Genomic DNA, 25,399 nt, shown 5'->3' with positions numbered 1-25,399 from the left:
GATCTCTTCAGCCCGATGTAGAGAGGACTATAACCTGGTAGAGGTGAGAGGCTTAGACAGGGTTAAGAGGATATTGTCACTCCTTAGGGAGAGACCACCATATAGGTGTGTGGAGACTTGTTAAGCCTTTAGCACTCCACTTTGCAAGGAACTATGGGAAGAATATGCAAAACAAAGGCCTCTTGGAAGGTCGGGCATGATTCTAAAGGGAGCAGCCATTATTGGGTTATTTCACTGTAATCCTGTCATAAGACAGGCTTGCACATTCCAGTGAGTGCCCTCTATTGGTTTGCAATATTGAGGCAGCAAACTGTCTTCCTAATTACATCATGGAAAGCAGATTTGCATATTCTTCCCATAGTTCCTTGCAAAGTGGAGTGCTAAAGACTTAACAAGTCTCCACACACCTATATGGTGGTCTCTCCCTAAGGAGTGACAATATCCCCTTAACCCTGTCTAAGCCTCTCACCTCCACCAGGTTATAGTCCTCTCTACATCGGGCTGAAGAGATCCAAGTAGATCGAAACAGCTGTCCTCGATTGAGAGACTATACCTGGTAATAATCCCAGCATCATTGCAAAACAAAGGCCTCTTGGAAGGTCGGGCATGATGCTAAAGAGAGCAGCCATTATTGGGTTATTTCACTCGAATCCTGTCATAAGACAGGCTTGCACAGTGAGCGCCCTCTATTGGTTTGCAATACTGAGGCAGCAAAATGTCTTCCTAATTACATCGTGGAAGGCAGATTTGCATATTCTTCCCATAGTATCTGAAGCTAATCGGTATCTAGCCCTCAGCAGATATGTTTCTCTCCCTATCTCTGACTGCAAAAATGGCAAATATGGCGGTGTTCTTATAAATGGGAGGACAAATGTTTTCGGCAGCCAATGGGTTTTTTCAATGTTTTTCACTGCCTCCGTTGTCGTAGTTCCTGTCCCACCTCCCCTGCACAGTTATTGGTGCAAAAAACTTGCCAAAAAAGGTGGGAGGGGATATGAATTTTTACTGCGTATGCGTGGTATTCGATTGGGAACGAATATCTCGAACGGCCTGATATTCGATCGAATACCTATTCGATCGAACGGTCTTCGCTCATCTCTACCCATATCATGAGATCACAGGAGTCGTTCTGTTTCTACAGCAGCCAGAAGCCTTATGAAGGCTCCCAGGCCTTCCAAAAGAATATTACTATTGAGGCTCTGTATGACCAGCCTTGATGAGGACCATTACCTCGGACACATGCCGTTTTATGAACTATACTGCTAGAAAGCCGACTTTCCCGTTATGTTCCCTGGGTGAAGAGCTATTGGTGCATTTACTGATAGCTCTTCACTGTCAGAAGGCCGTTCCTGACAGACTATCTGGGAATGCCTCTCCTGACAGTACTGTGTGTAGTGCTATACTGTGAGGGTGCTTTCCTTACCACCCCCTCTGACAGAATAGCGCTACGGACAGTACTGTCAGGAGGGGCGTTCCCAGCTAGACTGTCAGAAACGCCCTGAATTCAGCGCACTGTTAACAGTAAGCTTACCTTTACTGAACAGTGCCAGGCACTGACGGATAGACAAAAGACGTCTATGGGGAGATCTAATGCTAATGTACAAATACATGAAGGGACAACACAGAACTTACTAATGATCTTTTTACTCCTAGGCCAGTAACAGTGACAAGGGGACATCCTCCACGTCTGGAGGAGATAAGGTTTCACCAACAACATAGAAGGGGATTCTTTACAGAAAGAACAGTGAGGCTCTGGAACTCTGTACCCCAGGAAGTGGTGATGGTGGATTCATTGAACAAGTTCAAAGAGGGTCTGGATGCCTTTCTCGAAGAGAACAATATTACGGCATGGGTTCTAGATTTTAAAGGTACGTTGATCCAGGGTTTTATACTGACTGCCAGATTGGAGTTGGGAAGGAATTTGTTTCCCCTGAAATGGGGCATTTGGCATAAGCCTTGTGAAGTTTTTTGCCTTCTTCTGGATCAACACTTTGGGGGACTGTGGAGTTGTAGGTTGGAATTGATGGACTGTTGCCTTCATTCATCCTGTGTGTATATGATCAAAGATGTGTTAAACTTTCCTTCTGTTACTGCCTATTAGCAATGTTATAAAGCATCTAAGTAATGCTATGTTCATACCAGTGGCGTAACTAGGAATGGCGAACTTTTGACATGCCCCCCCCCCCACAACTGACACCAACGCCGAAGACCTCGACCGACCCCTCCTCCGCACTCTATTATGTCCCTTAGTAAGCCCTGTACACGGTAATATGTCCATTAGTGGCCCCAGTACACAGTATTATGTCCCTTAGTGGCCCCTGCACACAGTATTATCCCCCATAGTGGCCCCTGCACACAGTATTATCCCCCATAGTGGCCCCTGCACACAGTATTATAGTCCATAGTGGACACCCATAAATAATTATTATACTCTGGGGTCTTTTCAGACCCCAGAGTATAATAATTGGAGACCCGGGGGGTCTTCTCCGCTGCCGTCCTTGTTCTATGACGTCGGACGTCACATGACTCGGGAAGCAGGCGGGGTTCATGTGACGTCAGACAAGAAGGAAGGAGGCCTGGCAGGATCGTGGAGAGGAAAGTAACTGTGTTTATTACGTTCCCTTACCTCTCCCAGTCCGCCGATCATTATACTCGGGGGTCTGCAAAGACCCCCGAGTATAATGATAGCAGCGGTAGCGGCTGTCACCGGGCCCCTAATGTCCCGGGCCCTGTGGCAGCTGCCTCCGCTGCTATGCTGGTAGTTACGCCACTGGTTCATACTAGTGTCAGCATTATTTCTTGGGAAAGCTGAGGGCTACAGAAAAAAAATTCAGCTATGGCAGAATCAGTGGAGTAGAGATTACTTAATGATGCAAAGAGCTGGGCTTAGTAAAGGTGAAATGTTCTCTTTAAAGGGAATTTTACCATTGGGATTTTACATTTTCAACTATGCCTATCTTCATATAGCCTTTAGAAAGGCTATTGTAGGTGTACCTTTTCTTTCCTGATCTTTGCAGCCGTTTTCTTGTTATGAAAATAAGTCTTCTGCGAGCAGGACTTTTCTCTCCGCATTTTTCGGACCCCATTATAGTCTATGGAGTTCATGGGTTTCCGTGTGTAACCATGTTTTTAAGCAGACTAGGTCTCCATTCGTGGGGTACCCAAGTGGTCCCCATAAATGCAACCTGAATACACTCTGAACCCAGCACAAGAATGGTAGAATGCCAGCGAGCACAGGTATTACAACTAGTCTGCTTTGCTACATTGTGTGTCTGCTCTGCGACATCTCTTGTCCACTCCACTGCCGGTGCACACTGATGACATTTGAGACTCTACTGTGATTTACCTTACATCTGGACCAGGTAGGTTACATCTGAGACACTATGCTATACTGTTGGACTAACACTGCTATATCGGTGTATATTATTATGTTCTGGAGCAGTAGAGGTGTGTATTATGATGTTTTGGAGCAAGAGAGATGTGTATAAAGACGTTCTGCATCAGTTAAGGTTTATTTAATGAGGTTCGGTAGCAGCCAAGGTGTGTATTAAGGTGTCTTGTAGCAGCCAATTTGTGTATAACAATGTTCTGCAGCAGCTGACGTGCGTGAAATGAGGTTCAATAGCAGCTGACATGTTAGTTCTGTAGCATAAGAGATATCGTATTGTTATGTTCCAGGGATGAGGAAGATCTGTTGCAGCCAAAGTGTTTATAATGATATTCTGAGGCAGCAAAAGTGAGTAAAATGAAGGTGTGCATTATGATTACAGGTAAGTAAACTGGATAACAAGTCAAATTTGTTACAGATTTTCACTACTGACAAATCATTATTGTAAAATGAGGATCTCTTCTTTATTAATAGGAGACCCAAGGGTGGTGCACAAAATAATCAGCCTTGGACTTCCTGGGTGATGTAACCAGCCTTGGGGGGGAGGGGGAGCTATAGTTAGGCGTCAGTAGACATGTGGGGCCACGTCATTGTCATGACACTTTACCAGAAGAGGCTTGAAGATACCTGGAAATGAACGCCACATGCCATGATGGAGCCTAGGAGAAGTGAGAGAAGGGGACTATGACTGTTTAATTATTTTCTGTACCCCACTGCCTCTCATTATTATACTCAGGGGTCTCTCATGGACCTCTCAGTATACAGAGGCATGCAAAAGTGTTTCTGCACCTTGAACTTTTGCACATAATCACAATCTCCATCTCTAGATATATAAGCCTGGTAGACATACCCCACAAGACTTGCAGTTGTAATTGCAGTGAAAGGTGGCTCAACAAAGTATTGATATAGAGGGACTGAATACTTTTGCACGTCACACTTTTCAGATTTATATTTGATTAAAATTTTGAAGACCAAGTATCATTTTCCTTCCACTTCACAATTATCTGCTACTTTGCGTTGGTCTATCACTTAAAATCTCAATAAAATACATTTAAGTTTGTGGTTATAAGCGGAAAAAATATGAAAAAGTTCAAGGCGCATGAATACTTTTGCAAGGCACTGTAATAATAGCACTTCCAATCATGGTTAAACAAGTCTGGTACAAAATGAAACTGACAGGCAAAACTCTGGAATGTTCGCACATTTCTAATTCTGATGTTCCTAGAGCTGCTGAGGTGTCTATTATCATATTCTGTAGGAGAATAGGGGTGTAGTATGAGGTTCTGCAGCAGTCTAGGGGGCATTAATACTGCCTTGTGTACAGTATGATATATATATATTTAAATAATTTCCATTAACAATTATGACCATACTGCCTTCCTTAATTTATTAGGCCTTGTTCACATCTGTGTCGGTAATCCGTTCTGGGGAGTCCGCGTGGGGACCCCCCTGAACAGACTACTGAATGCATTGACAAGCGGTGAGCAGTGAAAGCACAAGGACCCCATAGACTATATTGGGATCCGTGTGCTTTCTGCATGGTCTCCACACGAGTTATGCAGACAGGAAAGTAGATCGTGAACTACTTTTCTGTCCGCATGTTCCGTGTGGAGACTGTGCCGAAAGCACACGGACCCCATTATAGTCTATGGGGTCCGAGTGCTTTCACTGCACACCGCATGTCAATGCATTCGGTAGTCCGTTGGGGGGGGGTCCCCATGCTGACTCCCTAAATGGAATACTGAAGCAGATATGAACCAGGCCTTACCTCTAATGTATTAGATTTCAGTAACACAAGTGCACTGTCTTACCAGGCAATGCTGCACTATTGTGTGTGAATGATAAGTTCTTTAGTAGACAAGCAGTATTACAGTTACCATTAACATTTGTACATAGACGAAAAACTATAATCTTCTAATTCTATCTAATAGCTTGGGCCTGAGGATGCGACAGACAACCATTTACACTCACATGTTGTACTAATAGCCGCTTAAGTCAGTACCTATGCAGCCAAATTGTTGAACAATATGTTCTAGTTCAGTAACATGAGATTTAATTTATGGAAATAGAAATAAAACTAATTCTAAATAAATATTTCTTATTTTTATGTAATTGGTGTGTAAATTCTATGAATCATGATTTGTATAGAGAAATATATTTTAAATACAAAGTGTCTATCAATGTATTGAATAACAAAGGAAAAAACCCTACATAGATACCAATCATTTAGGTACAAAGCTATGCCAATTGTTACTCATCTCAATTTTTTCTGTTTATTCAAGACACCAATACAGCTGTAAACAGTGTAGGAAAGAAGGATATAAGTATAGCATAGATCCTCTGTAGGGAATGTGTACACAACAACACCATATATGTTAGTGCATCTACATGCATTATATATGACATCAACTGGTAGACATTTCATATGGAGGAATGGACAATCTTTAACTTTCCTTCTTAAAGGTCTGCATTGAGGACTTCAGTGGGGCAACGCTGTAGAGCCAAAACCCCAAATCGCACAGTGAGTGAACAGTGTTGCTTCTGCCATAGATATAAACATTACAGGGAGCCAGACTATCCAGAAAAGAAACAGCGGATCTGAAAAGTGGGGGAGGGTGGGTCTCAGCTGTCAAAGCCACGCAGATCTAATATTGATGACCTCTCCTAAGCATCAGCTATCAATATTAGAAACTGGATAATGCCTTTATTAGTAGCTCACTTTAAAATGTTTGGTCACCAATAAAATAAACAAGCCTTTGCTTCCAACACTGCAGAAAAAAAGCTTCCTCAGTGAAGAGTTTATAAACTGTATCTGTAATTTATGTACAGTGAAATTCATTTACTGTAATTTTCCTGTGGACAAAACAGTACTTACTATCTAAGATCAGCAAAACAGATTCTGCTTCTGCATCTTTTATATAAAGCCAAAATTTTTAGCCTCAGGTGGCGTAAACACTGCGGTGTGACCGTAGCGGAATTCTGTGTCAAAAACCGTGGCGTTATACAGTCTCTGCAAAGTGGATAGGATTGTAGTAACTGCAGAAAAACACTCACAGTGGCAATGCTGTTATTTCCAAAACCGTCGGGTGGTGGTGGTTTTCATATAGGTATAATTGAAGCAGAATGTCTACAAAGGAAAACTCTGCAGACTTTCTGTGCTTTTCCCCATGTGATTTTTACCACACTGTTTTTTCAGTGTGGAGCCTTAGCCTTAATTTTTTTTTTCCAAAAAGCCCTTTGAAATAGATCGACTCTATACTGAGAAGAACCCATACTATACGTCTTTTCTGCATGGAGGTATTGTTTCAGTTGCTACAGCAATTGGTTGATGACCTCTTCAGTGTTGCCTTGAGAAAGTCATTATATTATATCATGTCTATTTGTAGCGTTTACTGTAAATGGTAGTCAGTCTCTTTTCCCATACTATGCTTGTTAATGTGATGATGCACTTTTAATATACTATGCAACTAAATCATTCAACAGTGAAATAACAAACATTGCACAGATCTCTACAATATCTTTCGGATAGTAAAGCACATGCAATCCAACTATACTGTAGGCCGAAAACATACAATGGCAGATTTATTCCAACTATAAGCAAAACTCTCTTAGTTACCTATAGCAACCTATCACAAGGAAACTTTAATTTTTTACTCTGCTCCTGAAAAATTAAACCTCCTTTGCAATTGGTTGCTAAGGGCAGCACATTTCAATGAATCTGCCCCATTGAGTTTTTGTTGATTTGTATTTTTTGGTGCAGATTTTAATATAATCCTTAATCCCTAAATCCACCACTGGTCCCAGTCCAACTCTGAAGTGAACATACTCTAAGGCTAGGGCTTCATAGTAATTTTGGCATACAATAGACTTTAATGAAGCATACATGCTGCAGTCTTGAAACCCGCAAAATTCATGTAGATCACACAATGATATCACAAGAAGTTTAAGAATGTTGCCCCAAACGCTAAACCTATTTGTCTGATGTTAGTGATGCATGTATTCTGAGGTAAGTAAGGTAAAAATTACTATGTAGCCATAGACTTACTAACGTTTTACTTTTACAGTCCCCCATCTTTTGCCATATGCAGACAAGGCTACAGTAATACTTATTCCATTGTGATCTAACATCAAGTGACTCTGATGTCAAACCACTGTAGTCTGGAGTGACATTTAGATTATAGCAAGGGTTGCCAACCACCGTCATGTGTTTCAAGAGTGGAACGCAAGACATATTTCCCTGGCACAGCAGCCCCAGTGGTTTCTTTCAGACCAAACATGTCTGAAACTAATCAGTGGCATAACTACTGGGGTAGAAGAGATAGCGGCTGCCACATGGCCCAGGACATTAGGGGGCCCGGTGTTTTTTTTTTTTTTTTTAAATAGGCCATTACTTACTGGAGAAACCCCAGCAGTTAATGGGCCCTATTTACTTACCAATCCCGAGCGGGAATTGGCATGTCAGACCGCCGGCCCGCAAACCCCACAAACACTGCTATCATTATACTCGGAGGTCTTCATGTCAAATTTTCACCTTGGGACCCAGCCATTTCTGGTTATGCCACTGCTCTGGAGTCTTTTCAGACCCCAAAGTATAATAGAATAATAGTATAATAAAGAATAAAACATAAGGAGTAATGTTACTGACCTAAAGTAGACTCTGGCACAACTCCCACTGATCTCATAGACTGTCAGGTCAGCTGTTTCCCACAGCATGTATCTCTCAGTATTGTTTACATGCAGGTGCTGCTCATGTATTCTTGATAACTGCAACTGTGGATACTAAAGCTGTACCCCTTTAAGGTATCTGAAATACCAATGCAGCACCAGTAACCGTTATTATCAAGAATTTGCTGTAGGTAGGGGGTAGAGGGCCCCGTACAAAAGTTTGCATCAGGGCCCACAAGACTTTAGTTTTACCATTGCTCTCAGTCTTTGGCAGTCTCTAAGCCTTAAGGTATCTACCAATAGCTTTGACATTGTAGAAAGTGGTGTGGTTTGTGTTCACATGTAATGCAAAGTGTTTATTCTCATAAAAATACAGTATAAAGAAATGACTGGTTAGGCCTATTATAATCGAGTCACATATCTCACTAAAACCTGTAATTTATAGGGTTCAGTCTCAGGCCAGGTGCATAGAATACCCCCTCGACCATATACTGCCCTGGCAGCAGATCCTAGTCCTGGGGATTGAAAGCATTTCACATATTCTATATAAATTACCAAGATTTAAGGTCTTCACACAGATGCAAATGTCATCATTTATACAAGATCTAAGGCGTTGGTGATTTGCATTGAACATGAAACATCTAGCAATGCATTTGTAGTAATAACCTCAGCCGTGGAGGAGTAGGGGCATAATATATGGAGGTCCTACACATATAAGGTGCTAGTCATAGGGCTGTGGCTGCAGGGAGACCCCACAATCCACATGTCAGTGTAAGGATTCCTTGTCCTCCAGTATAGACCAAAGACACTACTGATATTACTGTTATGTGCGCTCAGTGAGTAAAAGCAGGCACTAACATCAATACCAGCTGGCTGATCTGTGGCAAAGATGCCACATCATCCCTGCCAATCACTCTGACTCATTGAAGTTTGGTCCTTAGTGAGTGGGCAGAGCCCCAGCTGTCTGTCTGGATCACAGGGACATGCTTCCGTCCTGCCCTAGTTCTGCCAGCACATAATGTTTATGACTGGTACCAGGAATAACTGATAGGAAACTGGGTCAGCTGAGAAGAAATGGAGAGCCTGGCAATGTCTGCAAGACAGCAGGGAGACGCACAATAAGTGCAGCCTTCTCCTTCCTCCTGCTCACATGATGCAGAATAGCTGCAGACCAGGCGATTTAGGATGCAGCACAGGTAACTGCTCACAGGGGCGGGGCCTGGTGACGTCCGCCACAGTGGGCGGGGCCAGTGCATTAATCAGAGGAGCTTTAATTGTGGAGTAGCCAGTGGTGTGTACGGGCTGCCTGCTGCTTCCATGTGAGCTGCAGTGCTCCTTCCCCCTCCTCCTCCCACCCCCAGAGCTGCCCTCCCCCCTCTTTTGTGAGGGCTGCAGATAAGAGACAGAAGGCATAGGACTGGCAGCCGATCTGTACTATTTCACTGCACTAAGGGAGGGAGAACACACAGCATGCACGACGTGTGCTAGAATGAAGGATGCTCAGCTGATGCTTATGGCAATGACAGCACGTCCAGATCTGTAGGGGATTGAACAGACGGCATCTGTACGATCAGGCAGGGGGAGAGATGCAAAGCACCAGTTCCAGCAGACTGTCTCTTGTGCGTCCATGAATGTGCTGCTGTGCTCACTACACCGCCGGTGACATTGTGCAAGGTAAAGAGGATTATGTGTCACCTCTGATGCTGTGCTGCTGCTGGGCTCCCTGAATTGTGTTCACATTGAGCGGAATCTGTGGCACCGTCTCCTCGCACTCACCACCAGTCTAACATTGGACCTATATAGAAGAGCCCTTGGAAAATGGCCACACTGCTGCGGAAAATAGGACTGATACGTCTTCACGACAGAGATACGGAGGACCCCAAGCATCACCATCATCATCATCACCACCGCAACCAGCAGGGCTCCCTGAAGAAGGGCAAGAACAGCAGCAACAAACAGCAAGGAGGCTCGGCGGGAGGGGGGAGCGGGGGCAGCGGCGGAGGGGGCAGCGGCGGCTGCTGCAGTAATACCTCAACTACCACCGAAGCGGATATCAAGAATGGCAAGAAGAACGAGCAGTGCCACAAGGACAAACACGGCACCGCCGGGGGCAAGGAGAAGACCAGTGCCAAAGAGACCAGCACCCCTACTATTACAAAGGAATCCAAACAACAAGGTGGAGGCAGCGCAGGAGGGGGCAACAAGCAGAACGGGGGCTCCTCGCTGCAGCCTCTCATGCCCCCCAACAGGCAGCACTGCACCCAGGTGAGGAGCCGGCGGCTGATGAAGGAACTCCAAGACATCCGCAAACTGAGCGACCACTTCATCTCCGTGGAGCTGGTGGACGACAGTCTCTTTGACTGGAATGTCAAGCTGCACCAGGTGGACAAGGACTCCACCCTGTGGCAGGACATGAAGGAGACCAACACAGAGTATATCTTGCTCAACCTCACCTTCCCGGACAACTTTCCCTTCTCCCCACCTTTCATGAGGGTGCTGAGCCCCAGGTTGGAGAATGGCTATGTGCTGGATGGTGGAGCTATATGCATGGAGCTGCTGACTCCCAGGGGATGGTCCAGTGCCTACACGGTGGAAGCAGTCATGAGACAGTTCGCAGCCAGCCTAGTGAAAGGGCAGGTAAGTTCTTCCAGATTGTGCCATGGGCAGTGGAGGTGCCAGCCATCAGCCAGCTGTGCTGCCTATCCATAAGCTTCATGTTGTGTAATGGGCAGCGCTGGTATATAGTAGTCTTGTGTGAGTGGCATGGTAGTAATGGGAATGTTGTGCTAGTTACACCTTTCTATGAGTCCTGCTCTTTACACCCTCCATTACTAGCAGAACTGGTTCATCACAGAGGTTTTTCTGTGAATTTGTCATCTCTAATGCAGTTCATTGTAGTAGAAGCATCTCCACAATATGGCACCCTTTACAGGTATTATTGGAGCCAGTCAACCACTACCTATTTCTTGTTATTATCTTAAGGCTAAATCTTCATAGTCATCATCAAGCCTTATCATTGACTGCAGGCGAAGGGTAAATGCAGGTGGGGGCACATGGAAAATGATTCCTGTGTCTTGGGTGCCCGTCATGTGGGCCTGAGCATTGTTCTTTATAATCATTGCGCTTCATGGGATTGGGGGGATTGTAATTAGTCAGTGACCATTTGCTGACCTCACATCTTAATTCATGTCTAGCTATTGTCAGTGATTTTCAGAACACATCTGCTTGTGAGGTTGAAGTTAGAGTTCCCAGAGGAATATTATGTAGAGCAGGGTCGCCTTCCTCAGGCACTTTTATCACTGGTCATATCAGAAGTAAATCCAATATGTGGGTTTAAGCCATACTGGTATATAGTCATGTATATTTGACAAGTCATTTTTACATCTTATACATCAAAGGTAACGACTAACATAAGTTTTCCATTGTGAGAATGAGAACTGCTAATCCTACAGTAGAAGCCTGCCATGAGCAGTGACAATGTATTATACTGCAAGTGTAACACAAGCACGGCTGGTAATGTAAGGCTGCTGATGTGTGCAATGGAAATTATACATTTAATTGACTTCTGTTCATCGAACACACCGAGCCATGTAAAGGATGGTATTACAAAGGAGGCATTATAAAGGGAGCGCACTCAACCATAAAAAGACTTCTTATGGCTAACCCTCAATTTCTTCCTAATGTATATGAAATGGGACCAGATATATGTTTGATAATCATCTATAGCTATTCCCCCCCACCTAAATGTATGCTACAAAACCTAATCTGAAATTGGGAAATATATAATGATTTGTATTGTCTTTTTTAACTGCAATTATTTCTTTAACTGAGGCAGTTTATGAAATGGACACTGAGTATCTGCAGATATGGAAATAGGTAGTGGCCACATTGTGCATTACCTGATGTCTTTGTTATGTGTATGGAATACGTCATGAATGTTTATATGTGCTACCTCATTACCCCACCATCTGCTCTTCTAATTCTGCATATCATTTTACAGATGACACAGTATTGCCTATCAATTGTAATCTATACACACTTTATACACATATTTATGGATTGTAAGTATATGGCAATACTTTTATACATATTAAATTAATGCAGATAAGCTTTTAGGTACAGATGATATAAAGTAGTAGTATTGGGAATATACTATATAAAATATTATAACCAGTTCTTTGCAGAGGGATGTATTGTTATGTATAGGGAATTTTATACAAAGTCCAATGGAATGTGAGCATATACCTGACATAATCTATAAGGCCATGCAATACATGAATTTCTGCACTGAATCTATTAAAGCCCTCTACGCTCCATGGGATCACCCCAGATTGTTTTACAGCCACTTATACATAAATAACTATGATACATAAATAAGTTAAAATGCAGTAAACTAACTATGCATATTACGTATTTTGTATTTCACAGTACCTTTAACCCTTCCCAATAACCCCAGTTCACCACCATGCGTGTATTTATTCTGCAGGAAAACATTAATTGCTTATTGAACTTAATGTGTATGCATTGTTTTCGGTAACCGGTGACTTAGGAATTAGTTACCCTTGCTGGGTAAATGACCCTCTAGCATCCTGTCAGGGTATATGACATTATCTAGACAGGCATCCTCATTTTAAAATGGATCTTATCATATTAGGAGAAGGTGTAGCCTAAAGCTGTCCTTACAATAGCCAGTGAGATTTGTGTCTGTTATCAATGTCTTTCCTATAGAGCTGCTGGGCAATCTGATTACAGGGGTATTTTCTAGTATCCATCAATAGATCCTCATGCATGATGCATTTATTGACTAAGGTTCCCTAGGCCAGCTTATCTGAAGGAAACAATGAGAGACTCCATTTAATAAGGGAAGAAAGAACGCTGAGAAAATACTAGCAAAAACATGATGAAACACTCTGCAGAAAAAACAATACATCTCTGCTGCATTTTTTTTCCGCAGCGTTTTTTTTTATTTTTTTTTTTAGCTTTGTTCTGATCCCAGATCAGAACAGCAAACTTAAATTAATTCAGTTCACAGATAAGTCCGTATTTTTCGGACTATAAGACGCACTTTTTTTCCCCAAAATTTGGGGGGAAAAGAAGGGTGCGTCTTATAGTCTGAATGTGGCGCCTGGCACCCGCCGTAATAGAGAGGCGGATGTCGGCAAGGGATAGACGCCGGGGCCTGAGACATCGCTGCATTCCTCTGCCCTGCATGAAGCCAGCAGCGGCGATGCTATTCCGCTCCTCCGTCCCCCCGCCGCTGGCTTCATGCAGGGCAGAGGAGCGTAGCGATGTCTCAGGCCCCGGCACCTGTGCCAGCGTCTATCCCTCGCCGGCATCCGCCTCTCTAGTACAGCGGATGCCGGGTCAGTATCGGTGGCCCCTTCTCCCCCGGGGCCGGTCCCCACCGGCCCCGTACCTGTGAAGTTGCAGGCCGGCTCCTGCGCGGCGATATCGCAGGAGCCGACCTGTTCGGGTGACAGCCGGGAGCCTAATGAGGCTCCCAGGCCTGTCACTGCTATATATTAGTATTGCGGCTGGGCCTAGGACCAGCCGTAATACTAATATACAGAATGTCCCATAGAGGGCAATACAGTTGTATTGCCGTCTATGGGACTTGCAATCAACTGACCGCAGGTTCAAGCCCCCGGGGGGGGGGGGGGGGGGAATAAAGTAGTAAAAAAAAAAAAAAAAAAACTTTAAAAATATATAATAAAAATATGAAATAAATAATAATGAATAATATGAAATAAGAAATATGAAATAATATGAAATAAATAAAAGTTCTAAATCACCTCCTGTCCCTGTCTAAAAGTAGAAAATCCTATATCATAAACCACCAGTTTTTTTTTTCAATACAAGGTGATCTAAGCAATATATAGTCCCCAAAATGGTATAACTAAAAAGTACTTCTGGCCCCGCAAAAAAAACCACTCTATGCGTCCCCGTACAGCTGCAGGGTCACCTGTCAATGTGGCCTTGCTGCTGTTGCAAAACTACAACTCCCATATATTAAATATTTTACCATTTTTTGCTTCCAAATTTTTTTTTCCCTATTTTCCTCCTCTAAAACAGTCTTATAGTCCAGTGCGTCTTATAGTCCAAAAAATACGGTAATCAGACCCCAGCCAGAAGCCCTAAAACCAATTCAGTACCAACTTCAGTACCCATAAGTTAATAATACCCTTTACCATTATTAAAATGAATTTGGGTACCAGGCCACATCACTTCCATGTATTGTCATTCAAAATGTCAGGGCCTCGTGTGCCTTACCCCAACTATACAGTAGTTCTACTCAGACAGCTGACATCCCTGGTCCATGATTTTTTTTTTTTTTTTTATTATTATAATAGACACATCAGTGTTTCACCCTGAGGCCGGTGTCACACACTCGCCAGTAGCTGCAATGTACAGTAACAGCATTTACCAAGTTACATCCACACATTGCGATAAATATACTGCAGCGCAGATCACTTTGTTAGTTTCTGCTGCAGACTTTTATCCTTTGCAATACAAAGGCAGTGGGAGACACACTGTGATTCCAGCAGGAGTGCTGCCACAAAGAAGTACCCTATTTGGAGCTTTTTTTGTGGCAGTGGCTGGCAGGAATCATGCTGGAAATTCAGCAGTGTGTTGACTCCTAGAGAAGTTTTCCAACATTAAATGGCTTGGCATCTGCTTATGGAGTATAATAACAAATATATGCATACTCGCCTTTTATATCTCCTGCCACTCCCATTTTCTGTTCCCTGCAGTGATGTGCCATGCAAAATCTGCTGCAGCCAATCACATTGATGCTAGTGTATACAGCATCTCAGTGCTGCATTAGTGTAAACTAAGCAGGGCAGGAGGTTACCAGTCAGTGGTTCTGAATCATCAGGATGTTTGTGTATACAAGTTATGTGTATTCCAAAAGCAACTGCCACACATTTTTTTATATCGAACCTTGGAAGACTCCTTTAGGCTGAGGCCCCATAATGCAGAAAGGAAGCTCTTTTTGTTACAGATTTTGCAGAAAAATCTGCAACAAAAAAAGCTGTGTTTCTGCAATGTGAGGCATCCGCTTTAAACACAGTCTGTCACCAGAACAGTCCCTATTGTAACTATAAACTGAGAGAGCAACATTGACCCCAGAGCTCATTAGGATATAAGGGAAAAAGCTAATATTTCAGCCAAAGTGGTACCAGCTGGAAAGCAGAAAAAAGCATTTCAACTCACATGAACCCTTACTATCTGAATGTGCCTAGATAAATAGGGACTGTTCTGGTTTACAGACTACCTTTAAAGTGTAGGTTAACTGCTGTCCGTGGCTCCGTTTGGTAGATATAGTAAGTTTTAGGCTAAGGCCCCATGTTGCAAAAAAGCAGTGCTTTTTGTTGCAGACTATTTTATTTCTTTTTTTAAATACTCCTTAACCTGCTATGTTACTCTCCAGCAAGTAATGGACACTATTTACTTACCGATCTGATATTTACCTATGCTGACAATATTCAGTGCAGCACATGAAACCTCCTGGAAGCAGGCCCGCTATATTTGTAGAGAGAACCTCGCGAGGTTCAGCTGCCGATTTTGTTCTGAAACGTATTTGCTATACTGTCTTCAGACTCCAGAGTATAATGAGCCAAGGCCTAGAGAAGGTGACTAAACATAAATAACAATGTTACCTCTCCTAACCTCTTGTCTGGGCCTCAGCAGTGACGTGAGGCACGCTGGCGTCGTGACAGAAGGACATCGACGTATCCTACGTGACTGCGGATATCATATTGTGTGGAGGGGCCACTGTGGGACATTATACACAGGGCTACACTTGCCCTGATGCGAAAGCCTCATGTTGCACCTGTTGGTACAAGCTGCTTGGTTTATTCCAATTGGTAGTGATCAATATTTTACTCACTGATCGCCGCTGGTAAAGGTGGGTGGTATGGGGACCAGGAAAGGGAGAGCTATACTGTGTGGGAGTGTAGTGCCCCAGTCAAAAGTTATGGGGCCCGATTTTTGCTAGTTACGCCCCTGCTGCCTGCTAGCAGCCTTACACTTGCTAATTTTATAGAGGTTTTCATTTAATTTCAGCAGTGACCCTTAGGCTGCCTTCACACGGAGTTTACGCTCCGCTCATTCAGACACGTAAACATGTGTCAAAGTGACGGCTGTAAAACAGAATCCCATAGTCTTCAATGTGTGCTGGTCTTACATGCACTACACATTGAAATCAATGGGAGGCTTTTAAAAACCCATTGATTTCAATGTGTAGCGCGCATAAGACCGGCACACATTGAAGTCTATGGGATAGTGTTTTACAGAGGTCACTTTGACACGTGTTTACGTGTCTGAATGAGCGGAGAGTAAACTCCGTGTGAAGGCTCCCTTATATCTTAAACAAGACTGACAGGATCAAAATAAAACTTCACACCTTTACAGATAACAACCATTGTGACCCATCATTCCATAATACTATTGCCACCTATGGCCATGACTATGATGTAGAGCATATCAGCATGCAGAAGACGGAAATCTGTCAGACCGGTTCCGGCCGTGAGCGCCGGTGAGCGTTTTATGCTCTCCGCCACGAAACAGTTTTTTTTAAACCAGACACAGAGTACTGCATGTCTGACTCTGTGTCCGGTTTAAAAAAAACGGTTTCACGGCGGAGAGCATAAAACGCTCACCAGCGCTCACGGCCGGACATCTTTCAAACCCATTCAAATGAATGGGTATGAAAGAGTCCTGCAGGTTTCCGTCTCCTGCTCTGTTTTGTGCAGGAAATGGAAACCTGTATGAACGGAGACCGGGCGCAGATGTGAACGAGCCCTTACAGCGTAGAGGTGAATCTCCAGCAAGATGCTGACCACATAATAAAGAAAAAACGATCTACAATCAGAAAATAAAAACAGAATAGAAAAACTCATATATTTCATTATTTGCTTTTAATAAATAACTAAATTAATTTAAAAAGTGATACTTTTGCAGGGTATGTATTTTAAAGTTATTTTATTGGCCCAGGTGCATTACCTTATGTATATCCATATTAAACTTAATTTAGCGTTTTGTCACTCAAACATACAGCTTCCCTGTATCCCTCTATAATTGTATTACTATCCTCTATGCTGAATACATTACAGAGTTTAAAGGGGTGTGCCAGGATTATAGGACAGGCCATAAATATCAAATTGGTTGGGGGCCGCCAGGCTGCCCCTGTACAGATCAGCTGTTTGTGGCCACTTCTGATACCCATATTATACAATGCATAGAGCTAGAAGCAGATGGCTCCATTGTATAGTATGGGTGTCTGTCAGGACTCCAACCGATCAGAAATGTATGGACTATCCTAAAGATAGGCCGTAAATAAAAAAAATCCTACTCATCTTCAAAGGTGGGAGTCCAGTATATAAAAGTGAAAAGATTTCTAACCTTTTAATAGCCATGTAATAGAGACAGGATTTTAAGGTGTTTATTTATTTAAATTAACCCCGTTTCATTGTTGGCAGTGACTAGTGTCTTTCCATTTCCAGCAATTATCTATTACGTTCTGGCACTGGTCCTGGTGCTCTGTTACAATCACTGAAGAATATTGCCCCAATTTCTTCTTTACTCTGAGATCAAGTTAAGCATCTGATCTCCAGCACAGTTACCATTCATAATTGTTATCATTTGCACAATGGTTGTGATAAAATAGTATTTCCACATTAATGCAATACCTCATTGTCACTACTTCATCAATGTAAATAGGGCTTATTTTCTATTGCCTTTTGAAAAGCTTTTATGCTGGTGTTTTATATTTTCATGGGTATGTATTAGTTAGTTGTTAGTAGTATTATAGTAGAAATAAAAATAAATTCATCTTCAGAAAATAGTAATTTCTTGCATCCATAGTAAAATTTATGCTAAGAAGGCATGCTAACTTGTAAATGCAATTATCAGTAGAAATGAAGAGGTTTTTTGCATACTACGGTGTAGTCCCTTTAAAGCTATTGTCTGGCAGGATATAGTTTTCTTAAAAAAAAGACAATGGGTTTTAAAAATTAAAATAAAATAGACATTAAGCATCCCACCAATCAGTTTACATCACTTTTTGGGTGCCCATTTACTCTTTACTTCCTGGTTCCTGCCGACATGTAGGAAATAGTTTTTTTTTCTCTTATTATTTATATAATTTAAGAATAATTTTGGATTATATTATTTTACTTTCCTTGGCAATTTTTCTTTCGGCCTCATTCTTCACCTCCTAATTTTTCTTGTGCACAATTTATTTTTCTCCTTACAGTTTTTTAATGTTGTGTTGCTACTTTGTTGTTGTAGTACTTTAAATGCTTCCTTTTTAACCCTCATTGCATTCTTTTCTGTTTTAGCTAGCTATATTAGTTTATTCATATAGCTTATTCCCATAAGCTATATGTTTTGTATTGCTCCTATTTAGAATGTTTTTAAAGGGGCTCTATCACTGGGAAAAGTCATTTTTAACTAATCACACCTTTGCATAGCCTTTAGAAAGTCTATTCCACACCTATCTTTAGTATGTAGATTGCCTCAGTGGTCTCTGAATAAGTCCGTGTGGGAGTGCACAGAACATAAATCTTTTTGGCATATGAGTCCCATGGAATTAGTTAGAGATATTGTGCCCATTAAATATGGTAGAAGGCTATACCGGATGCTCCTATGTTGGAAGGCTATATTGTTGAACTGGAAACCCCCTAAGGCTCCCTCTCTCCCAGTGAGTACAACTAATAGATTGGTTCTCCATAAATCTAAGCTTAAAATACAGGGCTGGAGATACCCCAGATCACTTTATGTAAATAAGAGAACCTTGGGTAATTGCACAGATGGCTATATGCCAAATCCATGTCCTAAATTCCTCCCACCAAGGAACACAAGTGTGATTGTGATGTATGAGTGATAGTGCCATTGTATCTCAATGAACTCGGGGAATGGCGTAGGCCTCTTTCTTGACTTGTTCCTCTGCTGTTGATAATAACATATTGTACATAGATTGCTCTTAACTGGTATGGGTACTGGTTCCCTTTTTCCTTCTTTTTTGAGACTTGAGTGCCTGTATTGTTCTTTGTGTGTTAGCATCCTTTGTTCTAGTTTAATATGTCCAATGATATGACTAGGATACAGCTGAGCATAATATGTAATAAAACTAGGCCATCCAACTATAGGACACATTGCCATTTTTGCAGCAAATTTATATTCTAGCCTTCTTTTTCTGTAAACCATATTATCTTTCCCTGTCTCCGAGGGTCATCCATCCTGTGTATCTCTGCTCTTACTCTTACTGTAGAAGCATGCTTAATGGATTCTCTCAGTGATGTGTCAGACAAAGCAGAGTCTTTACTCATTTATTACCTATAAGGTTACAAGTGTAGTGTTCACTCCTGACTTTAGTGAGTTTTTACTTGGGTCTTAATAAAACTATATTTCAAACATAAAATTGTTTCAGAATGATCTGATGCACCAGTTAAAACAAACACTGTATAATAGAAAAGAGCAAACTATTTATTTTTTTACTAAAATTGTATTAAAATATATCAGTACATGTTTTATTGCTTGCTATGGCTATAACAAAAAACTTGTGTACCTAAAAGACTAAAGGATGGTATTTTATAATCCAAGAGAAATCTAGATAGTTTTATAATGCGACGCAGAGCTTCAATGTAATGTTGAATTTCACAAAAGCACAAAATTGAGAGGAGAGCAAATCAGGAAATTTCTGTGAAAATCTAAAATGTATGTTACAGACAGCATATTCTTGCTGAAGAACTGTGCATGACTTATTGCAGTAATGCCTAGCACAGGTTACTATGCATCTCACCTGTATGCTAACAATCATTAAACTCTGGTGTATCAGCAGTTACCATACAGGTGATACATAGTAGCTTGTGCTATTAATTTCTGCAATTAAAAATTGCACACAGCTTTTCAGCAAAAAAAAAAAAAACAGCACCAAGTAAGGCCTGGTTCACATCTGTGTTCTGTATTTCGTGCGGGGAGTCTGCTTGGGGACCTCCCAAACAGAATACCGAACGCATTGACAAGTAGTGAGCAATGAAAGCACACGGACCCCATAGATTATAATGGGGTCCGTGTGTGTTCCATGCGGTGTCCGCACGGAATATGCAGAGAGAAAATTACTTCATGAACTACTTTCCTCTCCGCATGACTTGTGCGGAAAACACACGGACCCCATTATAGTCTATGGGGTCCGTGTGCTTTCATTGCTCACCGCTTGTCAATGCGTTTGGTATTCCGTTCTGGGGGTCCCCAAGCGAACTCCCTGAACGGAATACCAAACACAGATGTAAACCAGGCCTAAACCTAGACTTGGTGGGTGCCCGACTATTGAGAGTCCTGCGGGTCAGCTGTTTCCTGCAACATGCCACTCCTGGAATTGTTTGCTGACTTCTGCTCTGCTCACTCACCATACTTTTAGTAATGGTGGTTATGGGTACTGCAGGGTGTTCCATAGACTGGAATAGGGAGAATGACTCTAGGAAATAGCTGATCTGTGGCAATTCTGACATTTGGAGGCCTGCCAATCTAAAATTGGTGACCTATCTTTTACATATGTAAACTAGTTTTTTAACCCCTTCCTGCCACAGGAAGTGGGCGCGAATTCAGAGAGCATCAGGAATTCTGCTGAGAATCAGCATGCTATCCATGGACTCCAAGTGCGGGAGCGCCATTCTTCAGTATCATGGGCCACTGCAGTCAATTCCTCTATATTCTGTATATGGAGTATTTGAAGTATCCCAAGTCAGTCTCCAGAGTCTTGGGATCATTGTCCTATCCATAGTTAACATAAATCCAATTGAAGAGCGAGTAAGAGCCCTAATGTGGCCAGGGAGAGTCAACAGGAGTAAGGGCACTGGAACATGGTCTACTACTGCACCAGTCACTAGTTATTACTTCTATGACCTTAGACCAAAAGGAGCAAATCTGGGGGCACTACCACCACACGTTGGTCATGGTACCTCTAGCCAGTCGACACAGACAAGATGTATTAAGATACTAGGTGTGCAGAAGGGCATATACTTTGTACTAAAGAGTACTTAGGAATTTATAATGTGTCTCTTATGCATTGCAGGAGATAGGCCTTCTTCCACTGTAGTAGGGGAGGGAGTTGTGTAGCTTTCTCTCCCAGCAATACACAAAGGGAGGAAGGGTAGAAAATTGAGTAGGTTCCATCATTATATTGTAATCCATTGAGATGACTCTGTAAGGAGTGGAGGATGAAATGCAGAGTGCCTCAAATTGTATGATCGAGTGGTGAAGATTAAGACGGCCATATAGACCTGTTGAAAATGTATCATGTGCATATATTCCCATTCCACTCTCTTCCTTTATACGGAATGAGGGGGACTGTCTTGTAGTAGTGTTTTTGGAGGGCCTACATGTGGATTTTTTGCCAAGGAAGTATTGGGCTAGGCCTGAGGGAAAGTCACTATTGCAGGAGAGAGTGATAAGAGATCCATCATTTTGAGAAGAGGTTTGTTTTATGCAAATAGCTTTTGCATAACCTCATGACACTGTATGTCACTGGTGGGAGAAAAGACAGTAAAGTCTCTTTGTATACCACACTAGGGCCCCAGGGGTAGGACATTAAAGAATATGGAGATTGAGTTGCTTCAGTATACATCCAAAGCTTAGTCTGCCTGGCATGGAAGAAATTTAAAGTTCTGGACGTGGTCACTGCCATGTAATAATAAAAACTTTCAGGGAGAGCAAGGCTCCCTTTGTGTTTTGTTTATATGAGTGTGGTTCTGGCGACTCTAGTAGGTTTGGTGGCCTAAATGAATCTTTGAAACATATTTTGGGAGTATGAGGGGGATTGTCTTATACAGACATAGTAAGGGGGAAGGGAGTATGTACATTTTGATAACATTTATGAGACCCAACCATGGGATATCCTAGTGTTCCCAGAGAGATAGGTCTCGCTGAATGGCTTGGATAATATGGTTATAATTCTAAGCATAAACATCAGAAGGGTCCGATGAGATATGGATGTCAAGATACTTAGCACCTTTTGGTTGCCAAGTGAAGGAGTAAGAGACTTGCAGGGCAGAAATCAAAGCTGGATCTAGGGAAACACACTCTTAAGGAAATTGATCATATAGTTGCTGTGGTAACTGTATTCTCTGAAGGTGGCCATGAGAGATGGGAGGGAGGTCCAGAGTTGTCTAACGTACAATAGTATGTTGTCAGCAACGCTGAGCATTTAATTTCCTGACCACATATGTGTGTTCCCCATATGTCTTTATTTTTCTGTCTTTCAATTAGTAAATGTTCCATGACTATGGCATAGAGGAAGGGGATAGGTGCCAGCCCTGACCCATTCAATTGTGTATTGTGACAGAAGGCAACATTGTACTGTTAATTCAGGGAGATTGGTATAGGGATTCATTGTAACATGACATAGCCTATCCCAATTTAGAGGATCTTTCATGGGTTTGGGCACAGGCAGTTCTATATACTGCTGGAAAGCCGACAGTGCGCTGAATTCAGCGCACTGTCGGCTTTCCCGATCTGTGCCCCGGACAGCTTTCGGTCCCAGTACCGTAGCTGTCTGTACAGTCTGTCAGGAACGTCCTATTCCACAGCTGCACCAATAGCACTGTACTATGAGAGCGGGGAGGAATTCAGCGCACTGTCGGCTTTCCAGCAGTATATAGTACTGCCTGTGCCCCAAACCATGAAAGGTCCTCTTTAGGCCTTGAGGAATCCCCGATCCACCTAATTGAAGGCCTTCTCGGTGTCCAATGAGAGTAAAAGTAGCAGTGTCTGACGATGCCTTGCATTATGCATAACAGAGAAGGTCTTTAAGGTATTATCTCGGGCCTCACAAAGGGTACAAAGACCACTTCATTGGGGTGGCCCACGGAACCCAGGAGGAGACTCAATTGGGTCGCAATCAATTTTTAACTGAACCTGCAATAAACGCCTAGGATGAGAAATTGCAATCAAACAATGAACAACAAAGTCATTACACTTGCAGTAGAATGCAAAGCATGAGAAGAAAAGCTGCGAGAGTAAATAGAATTCTTCATCTTTATCCAATGGGGGTCAGGGGCATAGTCTCCTTCTATGCGACCGAGGCAACCTAGACTGGTTGCCATTGTCTGTGTCCCACGAAGATAGGGACTTGGTAGATGTCATCTACTTGGTGATGACACCCTCCCAGTCTGGGAGGTCAATAGAAGGCAGTTTTATGCTTGTTGAAAGCCATCCAGGGAAGAGAGGAACACAATACCATCAAAAGTTCTCACATTTAGGAAAAAAAGAAAAGCCCCAGGCTACGGTATGTTGTGTATTTCAATTAGAATGTTCTCAGCGTGCTCAAGAATCATGTGAAATATACCCTTGAGGGATGGTAGTAGATCAGTGGCATAATTCACTTCCGGGACTGATATCGCTTTCCTATTCTTGTTATCCAAATCGTCGAGTTGTGAGATGAGGTGAAGCGTAGCTGTTGTATTGTGTGCGAGTCTATCAAGGTTTTTAGCTTTAGTATGGTTCAAGAGACTTGAAGTCTTAAAAAATTCAAGATCCTCAACCGGTTGTTGCAGGCCAGAGATCTCTTATTTGACTCTGGTGAAGTCTTGTCCTCATCAAAGGGAGTCCTGCAAAAATAGACCATCAACCAACTCTGTCAACTGAAAAATAAAAATGTTACACATCTCAGAGATGCAAAAATAATTGATTTATGTCCTGAAATGGTTTTCAAAATCTACAAAATTAGTAACGCATAAAACAACAATATCAATTAGGCATTTCTGTAATCATACTGACCCACAGAATAAAGGTAATATGTTACTTTAATTTTTTTTTTGTAGTCCATCAAATAAAGAGTTAATAAAATGTATTCAATAAGTTTAAAATTAAATCATTACAAAATGCATCTCATACCACAAGAAAATAACCCTCATATGGCTATGTTACAAGAAAAAAAAAAAAGAACAACATATATTGCACAGTGTGAAGACAAAACCCCACCAAAATTGACAAATTATTAGGACATAAACAGGAAGGGAATATATAAGCTATGCGAGTGTACATTAGGGTACACCCCATGTTCAGGTGAAATTGTTTAACAAACTGTGGGGTGCTGCTTCTTCTTTAACCCTTTGTGAAATTGAAAACTGTGGGGATAATGTGACATTTTAGTAAATTTTTATTTACGCATCCCAATGTTAATAAAATGTGTGAAACAATTGTGCGGTCAAAATGCTCACCATACCCCTTGAGAAATTCTGTGAGGGGTGTAGTTTCTAAAATGGGGTCACTATATGGGAGTTTCCATTGTATTGGTTCTCTAGGGGCTCTGCAATTATGACATGGCACCTGAAAACTATAGTTTTTAATAGCTATTCGAACAAAATCCGCCCTCCAAAAGTCAAATAGTGCTCTTTCCATTCTGAGACCCACCATGTACTCATACAGCAAATTACGAACACATATGGGGTATTGTCATGTTCAGGAGCAATTATTTAACAACCTGTGGGGGACTTTTTCTTTTTTAACCCCTTGGGAAAATGAAAACTAGGGATAAAGTGACATTTTAGTAAATTTTCCGTTTACACATCGCAATGTAAATAAAATCTGTGTGAAACTGCTGTGGGGTGAAAATGCCCACTATAGTCCTTGATTAATTCTGTCAGGGGTGTAGTTTCCAAAATGGGGTCACGTTTGGAGAGTTTCCATTGTATTGATACTCTAGGGGCAAATGAGACCTGAAAACTATTCCATAAAATCTGTAGCTGTCTGCAGTGTCGCTCCTTCCCTTCCATGCACTGCCGTGTACCCGAACATCAGTTTACAACCACATGTGGGTATTTCTGTGCTCGGTAGAAGTTGCATAACAAACTGTGAGATGCATTTTCTCCTTTAACCCCTTCTGAATGTGTTTTGTTTTAATATTGTTTTAATTCCCATGAAATCTATAAAGGGTTAATAAACTGTCCAAATGCTGTTTTGAATTATTTGAGGGGTGCAATTGTGAAAATGAGGTGATTCTTGGAGGTTTCTAATATATAGGCCTTTATAATCCCCTTCAGAACTGAAGTGGTTCTTAAACATTTAGTTTTGAAATTTTCTTATAAATCTAGGAAATCACAGTTATACTTGTAAGTCTTCTGATGTTCAAAATAAACTAAAGGACGATTAAAAGATTATACCAATATAAAGCAGAGATATGGCAGATAATATTTCTTAATGTATTTGATTGGTATGACTGTCTGAAAAGCAGAGCATTTCACATTTTGAGAATGGCAATTTTTTTTTCCATCAAATTTCCTATTTTTTTTTTTTATAAATAAATTAAATACAAAAATATTGATCAATATTTGCCACTAACAT

General features: G+C 41.9%; 1 protein-coding gene across 1 annotated transcript in view; it reads left to right on the top strand.

Annotated features, from left to right (window-relative positions):
* Positions 1-9,427: 9,427 nt before the first annotated feature.
* UBE2QL1 (ubiquitin conjugating enzyme E2 QL1) overlaps positions 9,428-25,399 on the top strand; it is a 51,084-nt gene continuing 35,112 nt past the window's right edge. Inside the window, exon 1 of the mRNA XM_075271035.1 lies at positions 9,428-10,690. Coding sequence (XP_075127136.1) covers positions 9,872-10,690 — 819 coding nt within the window. The 5' untranslated portion in view covers positions 9,428-9,871. The remainder of the gene's footprint in view (positions 10,691-25,399) is intronic.

The sequence above is a fragment of the Leptodactylus fuscus genome, chromosome 4 (assembly GCF_031893055.1).
Source record: "Leptodactylus fuscus isolate aLepFus1 chromosome 4, aLepFus1.hap2, whole genome shotgun sequence".
Lineage (NCBI taxonomy): Eukaryota > Metazoa > Chordata > Amphibia > Anura > Leptodactylidae > Leptodactylus > Leptodactylus fuscus.
Note: the sequence above shows the minus strand (reverse complement) of the source record. Positions and strands in the feature narration are given on the sequence as shown.